This window comes from Morone saxatilis, unplaced genomic scaffold, assembly GCF_004916995.1.
Source record: "Morone saxatilis isolate NCDOM2014 unplaced genomic scaffold, NCSU_SB_2.0 Contig8, whole genome shotgun sequence".
NCBI classification, from domain to species: Eukaryota; Metazoa; Chordata; class Actinopteri; family Moronidae; genus Morone; species Morone saxatilis.
Window position 1 is genome coordinate 3,439,744 of NW_023340257.1, and position 8,088 is coordinate 3,447,831.

The following is an 8,088-nucleotide window of genomic DNA, read 5'->3' on the forward strand; positions in this document are numbered from 1 at the left end:
CAGCAACAGTTGAAGGAGACCCGTCAGCAGCTGTCTCAGAATCAGGGGTCACTGGCCGGAGCGGGGCCCAGCAGGACTTCACCCACTGCTTCCAGCTCGTCCGTTGAACCGTCCGCCCAGCCCGAGCAGGCCAGTGCACCCTCTGAGCCAATGGGCAAAGACTACGGGAGGGTCTCCAATGGACCAAGCAATGGCAACTCATCACAGAGGAGCGAGACCACTACACCCAGTCTGTACCGGGAGGTCAGCAGCACAGAGGAAGACTTTCCCATGTCCCCCATGGTCTCCAGCCCCGGCGAAGCGGAGACCAAACTGTCCAACCACTCGGAGGAGGCGTCAGGGAGTCAGACCGCTGCTGGGAGAGTTGGAGGACCTGTGGGTTTCGGGAGCCAGCTGAGCGCAGGGTATGAGAGCGTGGATTCTCCGACGGGCAGCGAGACGTCATTGACTCAGCACTCGAATGACACAGACTCCACCACCGACCCCCACGAGGACAAGGCTGCCCTGGTGACCAAGGGCACCAGGACTGCAGGGTCACGGCACACTCAGAACGGCCTGGACTCCAGCACGAGCGACAGTGCGGTTTTGTAATGTACTTTGACATGTACTGTCTTTTCTTTTTTTTATACAATATACAAACAAGGCAACAAATTGCATAGTCTGTAACACAGCACTGCTGTCCAAGACATTTTGTTTTCACCTTCCTCCCCTTGCCTATCGTGATGCCTCTGTCAGATTTGTGTTGCTAAACAGGGATATAACAGGTATGGGTTAATGTTAGATTTGAATTGAGTGGATGTATGATTTAAAACTAGTACCTTTTCATTCTGCTGTTTATTTGAGCACGTCTATGCTGTTCTTGTTTGAGCTCTTGACACTGAAACAGGCATCTGGTGTTGTAACTCATCGTCAAAAGTCAGTAAAATCACTGAATTACAGTAGCTTCGCAATATTCAAGGTCATTTTTAGATGTTGGCCTGTTTTTTTGTTTTTTTTAATGCAATTTTAATTTTTCATTGACAAAAAATTCTGTTCAAAAGATTATGTTAAATTGTGAGTAGTTTATATGCGATGTTCATATTATTCTGACTTCAGTCCTTTTCATGTACTGACCAAATACCAATAAAGATTTTTAATACTACCGAGTGACACCCATTATTACTACACAACAATAAATATGGGGGGTTCGAATCCGACCTGCAGCCCTTTGCTGCGTGTCATCCCCTCTCTCTGCCCCCCTTTCCTGTCTGTCTCCAGCTGTCCTATTTGGCATAAAAAGCCAAAAAAATATACTTTAGAAAAAAGCGGGGTCCCAATTAAAGGCAGGTCCCCTCTACCAGCCAGAGGTGGCTACATGTTTTGACAAATAATAGCGGGTCTCAATTAGAGGCCTGATTCTTTGGGTGTATAAAACCTCCTAAAACCCACTGGGTTGCCTGCTTGAGTAAGTTCTAAGCTTCTGAAATCACCATCACAAATATTTTATCAATATGGACATGCTACACGTGGTTATCAGTTAGATTCACCACAATTCAGTTGTTCATTTTATGAAAACCATGAGCAGTAAAGTATCAAATGTTAAATGAGTGATTTGAAATTGATATTATTTGCTAGCCTAATTTTTTGTAATATTCATGCTGGTTGAAATAAACAATTTGATAAAATATACCGTCTTTGCTTAACAAGAGTTTTGTGCAAAACAAATGAAAGGTCTGTCTCTTATAGAGGCCTGACCAAAATAAAGGGTTCAGTAAGTTCAGTGATTAGAGCAAATAATAGCCTAGGCTATTAATTGAAGTTTTACGGTAGTTTCATTCTGTGTGTTCAGTTGACCAAATCATTTACAGTATGTGATTCACAGTCTCTTATTTGGTTTAATGGTCTCTCTCTCTCTTCCCTCCTAGGAAATCGGAATCAAAATTGTGACCAACTCTGATGTGAAAAAACCTTATAACTGCCATGAAAGGAACTATGATTTAATTTACTATGATGCTGGTATGTTTTATGGTTTGCCACTGATACTGTTCATTGACTCCACTGTCCATTGATATTAACTCTAGAAGACAAGACGCTACCATTACACCGTAAACTTTATGTAGCAGTGCCAATTTTACGAGTGGCAAAATACAGTTCTAAGACTTCGAGCACAAGGGGGTCCAATTGGAATGACCAAGGACACTATTAGAACATACTTCTCTGACACCTGGATCTGGGAGCTGATTTCTGTTGGGTAAGTTTAGTTGTGTAATTAATTGTGTAAATTATTATGCTTTTTATCTATGTTTTCTTAGAATCCTTTGACTCTCCGGTTCCCATGGCCTTCAACATGATGCCTCAAAGTTCAGGTGCGCTGGGAGGTAAAGAGGAGGAGAAGAAGGAGACCGTCAGGACATTCTTTCCTGAGACCTGGATCTGGGACCTAGTTACTGTGGGGTAATAATGACATATCCTGTGAAAAGGATCAACCAATTACATTTACTTTCAACACTGAGTATGGCAAAGGTCAAAATGAGATCATTTTTACTCGTGAGATCGTTGATCCCTTCAAATTCTGATTTGGGCCACTTACAGTTGTGGGTAGTCCATGACATTCTGAAATTTTGGATGAAATCTGTTAATGTGTGTTAATTAACGCATCGCTCTCTCATGTTCTTGCTGGGAGGAGCTAAGACGCGAGGAAAGTATAATGAAAAGCCCCCAAAATCCCCAGAGGACAGAGCTTTCCTCTTGCGCCCCACCCAGAGCCCAAAAACACAAGATACCTTATCATGTATTAACGCAGATTGCATGCATATTCATGTTTTCACCCACATTACACCCACTATGATTAACTCTATGCTGCTTGAAGTTTTTTCAGTTTGACTCTCGCTCTGTATGTCTGTACAGAGACAGCGGGTCAGTGAATGTGGAGAAGACAGTCCCCGACACCATCACGAAGTGGGCAGCTGGAGCTTTTTGCGTGTCCTCCGTGGGCTTCGGCGTGTCTCCCAACATTGGACTGACCGCCTTCCAGCCATTCTTTGTCAGCCTCACCTTGCCCTACTCTGTCATCCGAGGGGAGGTGTTCACACTCAAAGCCACTGTCTTCAACTATCTCTCCAAATGCATTATGGTACATTTTTAAGGTCTTACAGATGGGATTTATTTAAATGGATTCACCAGTGTGATGTCTGTGGGTAGCATTCCTTTGACTCACACTAGGCTGGCTTGTTCTAATGAAATTATATGAAGCAGAATTCATTTTTTGAAAAAAAAAATTTTCTTTGCATTTGTTTGCAAATTTGTGTTGTTTCTGTCTGCAGGTGAAGATTACATTGGCTGATTCAGACCAGTACACCTTCAGAGACTGTGAAGGCTGCCAGTACAGTGTGTGCCTGTGTGGGGAGGAGAGCAGGACCTTCTCGTGGATTGTAACTCCAACCGCCCTAGGTATTAAATTTCCTCTTACATCTTTTTTTTCTGTTTTGTACATGACACATTGGGCCTCATGCAGCAGCATTAATATATTAATAGATATGTTAAGAAGCTAAAAACATGCAATATCCTCAAAGGGTTTTTATAGTTTTAATAGTGATCAATGGAGCAATAGTATTTCTTTAGCTAACACATTTAATAATCCAATTGCTACAATTGCTCTAAAACATATAATTTCATCTCATTATATAATTATATTATATATTTTTTGCAGTTTTTTTATGCTTAAATTTAAAACTTTTCCTCTCATTAGACAAACAGTTTGTGGACTGTGAAAGCAAGATTATTTTTTTCTGGTAGTAGTGCTCGTAAAATGTTCTCTTACCTAAGAGAAGAGCAGAAATTAGAATACGAATCCCAGAAATAAATGGGTACTAACAAAATAATAACAAATCATTGATAAGAACAAAAATAAGAGAATAGATTTGTTGTTGAAAATTGTTTCTTGCATGAGGCCTGCTGTAAGATTACATACTGTGTGGTCTGTGGAAAGAGCTTAAGTCTTTTGTTATATAATTGTGACTTTGCAGTTTCAATAGGAACTTTTTAGTTGACAGCAGTGTTTTTGCACTTTTCAGCCCGTTATTTGTTATTTATGCGGGGTAATGAAGCTGTGAGTGCAGTGGTGGTTACACAAGTACTGTGTTGATGTACTTATACTTCAATATTTCTTTTTACTTTTACTACAGTTCAGAGGAAATTTTACAGTGTAAAATTAATTAACAGCCCATTCTGAGTTCGTATACAATTACAGATAACTTAGGCGGTTGAATAGATGGAGATGATACTCCCACTTTGTCATTAATGGGTAAAAATGTGCAAAAAACACACTGGTGGTCCCAGTAATGCATTCTTGTTTAGAGGCTTTTCAACCAGAGACAGAAGAAAGGCTAACTATAAGACATTAATCTTAAAAAAAATCTAATTTTAATAGCTCCACCATGAAAATGTGCATCAATGTTTTTCAAAAATAGATTGAACGTCATCTCAGACAGCTTCAACTCCTCCTTCCATCCTCATTACTCAAAGAAAACTTCCAATTGACAGCTTTTGCTGTCACTAATGATATAATGCAATCATCACATCTTTGTAATTAAACACTGATGTTTGTTCCGTCCAATACCAAACTTGCAATCTCAGTGACAAAGATAAGACAGAACAAGCTAATTAATGTGCATTAATGGCGCTGACAGCTGTTGCGTCTGCACTGCTTGAAGCAAAGAAAGGGTTGCTGTAGTTGTAACGCTGTCTGGCCTGAAAGCAGAGGATTTCTATCAGCCTCCATCAGCAGGGATGGAGACGAGGCTCTGATGAATGTCAAATTGCGCTCCTCTAACTCCCCCTTAGAGGAATGCTGACAATCACTTGTACTAACAAGTCAGGTAGTATCTCTGACGAAACACTCAGAAACATCTCCCTCGGGGGGTGATCTGTACTTGTCCTCTGTGTGAAGGATTGTGGGCTGTGAAGGAAGGAAGGGAGGGGGTGGGAGATGGAGCAGTATGGGGGAGAGGCAGTATAATAAGGCAACAAATGGGGATTAATGAGGGTGAATAAGATAGGAAGCAGGGGGAGGAAGGAAAACAGGGAGGAGGGATGGAGGAACAGGGAGGATAATGAGTCGGATTGAAAAGCAGGCGGAAAAGCAGTTTTTGCCTCCGTACACAAAATGTGACAGTGTTGACAGCGAGCGGTAATCAATACAGCCCTGCTTTCAGAATAACACTGTATGTGTGCACGCAGGTCAGGTGAATCTGAAGGTCAGCGCAGAGGCCCTGAAGACCGACATACTGTGTGGCAACGAGGTGGCCACCGTCCCCGACATGGGCCGAATCGACACAGTGATCCGCACCCTGCTGGTGGAGGTCAGTGAACACATCACCAAACATCAGAATAGCTTGTCACAAAATACAATGTTAGACTGACACTTAGGCAGTATTGATCATTATTTCACTTTTGATACATTAAAGCTGCAGTATGTAACCTATATAAAAATAACTTCCTGACAGATTTGTGCTCCTAATGACAAGAATCCACCGGGCCTGAGCAAGAACAACCAATCAGAGCCGAGAAAGATATGATGACATTTTGGGTGGCAGAGTATCATTTCCAGGGTCTGTATTTGACGCCCTGGGAATGAGACTCAACATTGAACAATTTTTCTCGCCTCTGATTGTTTTGTTCTCATTCAGGTCCGGTATCTGTCTTATGTTCTATGTCAGGATATAGTGAAATTTTCAGAAAATACGACAAAAGTTATTTTTATAAAAGTAACCTACTGCAGCTTTAATTAGTTTTATAACAAATGACAACATTGACTAAAAACTCACAGTGATTGTTTTCACTTTTCTTGGCATTTGAGAATTTGTAATCCAAATATAAAAAAATATTAAAAAGTAAAAACTTTACAGAGATTTTCAGAATTATAAATAAAAGAATATAAATATATACAAGTAAAAGAAGAAAGAAAAAAATAATTTTATATATACATGAGAAAATATGTTCCAAGCGTACACTAAAATATTCCTAGTGTAAAGTAAAACATTATTTATATAACACTTAGAAAAACAACACAGTTACAAAGTGCTTTACACACACACATGAAAAATATAAATGAAAAAGTAAAATAAATAAACTACAGTATAAAACACAGCACAATGAGAAATATATGGAACTAAAAAATGGACCAAAACAAATGACGGGGATGCAGATCTGAGTGAGTGGGTAAGACTCCAGAGGATCGGGGCTGAAGCAGCGAAGGTGGAGATCCCGGATGAAAGGCCAAGATTTGAGGAATGGAGTGGAATGAGGGGATCATAAATGTAACTGTGGACAAGGTCATGCACTGCTTTTATATTATATGTAATCAGCGAGGTCTTGTTGCATCCCTCCATTCTAGTAAATATCCTGGTCACTTATCTGTGTTTAATAAGGACATTTATACTATTTTGTTTCTGTGAAAAATGTGAAAGTAACCGTTAACATACAGTAAACACACCCTTACTGTGTTTGAACTTGTGTTTTCCCCCTGGTTGCCTGGTCTGTTGTGTTACTTGTTTAGAATTATTTTGCAGCCTATGTTATACCCAAAGCAATAGAATTAAGTTCTAAATAAATGAATCAGAAAAGTTCCATATTTTAAGTAAAAATGCCCACATGCTGACAAAAAGGAATCCGAAAGAATGTGCACAAGGTGGCAAAATGTGAATTATAAACCATCGTCGGCAGAACCTTTATGACCATGTGTGTTTTTTTTTTTTTTGGTTTTTTTTTTTGCATCTGAAAAAAAAATCTCCTTTTGTCAAATGTATCAGCTCGTTATTATTGGCTGACAGTCATCTATAAACCCTCTCTGTGGCACATTTGTCCCTGCTGACCTAGACTCCTTTTTATAGTTTCTTTTTAAAAACAGAGTCAGTGATGTCCTTCTACAGCTGGCCACCGTAGTTACTCAAACAGGAGGAAATAGTTTGTTTCGACGGTGGATTAATCCACATTTGGTGTTTTAGCAGTGTTTTGGCAGACAGAGGTGTGTGTGTGGTGTGTGGTGTGGTGTGCCTGTTGTGTGGGTGTGTGGTGTGTGTGTGTGTGTGTTGTGTGTGTGTGTGGTGATGTGTGTGTGTGTGTGTGTGTGTGTGTGTTCATGATAATGAAGGAACATGTAACCCAGTGCAACTGTGGCTCACTGATGTGTTTTTAATAGGAACACCGGAGCTCCGTGGCACAGAGAAATAATTTATATCAGGCTTTAGATACACACCCAATACTTAGTTAGTAGGACTTGTTACATTGCCTTTTAATTAACCAATTTCATTCACTAATATCACTCTCTCTGTGTCTCTCCACTAGGCTGAAGGAACACCACAGATGGTCAGTCATAATGCTCTCCTCTGCCCTGCAGGTGAGTGTTCACAAACAACCCGTGTATCAGCGTCTGTTAACTGAAAGCCTCAGGGTGAATGGCCATCTTGATCCTCTCAGTCAGAACCGAGTGAAAACTTGATAAACACTCTTTAACCGTCATAGAGACCTGTGTCTGGCCAGTAATAATCAATCATCCCTAACTGAACCTTTGTGTTTGTCAGATGGGAGATAAGTGTGAATGGATGGTTGTAGTAATTATCCACCATGTCAGAACAGACGCTGTCATTTGGTTGTAAAAATGTAATGATATTTTTTATTGTTTTGGCCCATGTCCAATCCGCTAACATGGAAGGGGTGGGGTTTATGACCTATACTGCAGCCAGCCACCAGGGGGCCATCCAGATGTTTTGGCTTCATTTTTGCAGAGCTGTTATGTCATCCATTTATTCATGGATTCATGCATTCAACAGGAAAAAAAACATCACTTTGTTATTGTTTAAATCATACATCACCAGAAAACCCTTAGCTTGGACAGGACACGGCTAGCCTGGTTGTGTCCAACAGTATAAAATCCACCTACTCTTACCTCTGAAGCTCATTGATGAACATTAATGAACATAATTTGTACAAAAACAGAAGTTTGGTTTTACGAGTGGTTACGTATATGCTAAGCTAATCAGCTGCTAGCTGTAGCTTCATATTTACTGTACAGACATGAGAGTGGTATCTATCTTCTCATCTAGCTGTCAG

The 8,088-nt window shown here is 40.4% G+C and overlaps 2 protein-coding genes across 2 annotated transcripts in view; both read left to right on the forward strand.

Moving 5' to 3' along the window:
* LOC118341515 (pre-mRNA-splicing regulator WTAP-like) lies at positions 1–1,141 on the forward strand (the record flags this gene model as incomplete). The annotated part of the gene is given in 1 exon segment (XM_035679781.1): positions 1–1,141. A coding segment is annotated over 1 exon segment (591 nt), but the record flags the coding sequence as incomplete, so codon positions are not given.
* The window catches only part of LOC118341503 (alpha-2-macroglobulin), a gene marked incomplete in the record, with an annotated part of 33,048 nt that overhangs the window by 15,695 nt on the left and 9,265 nt on the right, over positions 1–8,088 (forward strand). The window contains 5 exon segments of the mRNA XM_035679765.1: positions 1,905–1,995; positions 2,292–2,433; positions 2,887–3,112; positions 3,303–3,429; positions 5,218–5,339. Coding sequence (XP_035535658.1) covers positions 1,905–1,995; positions 2,292–2,433; positions 2,887–3,112; positions 3,303–3,429; positions 5,218–5,339 — 708 coding nt within the window.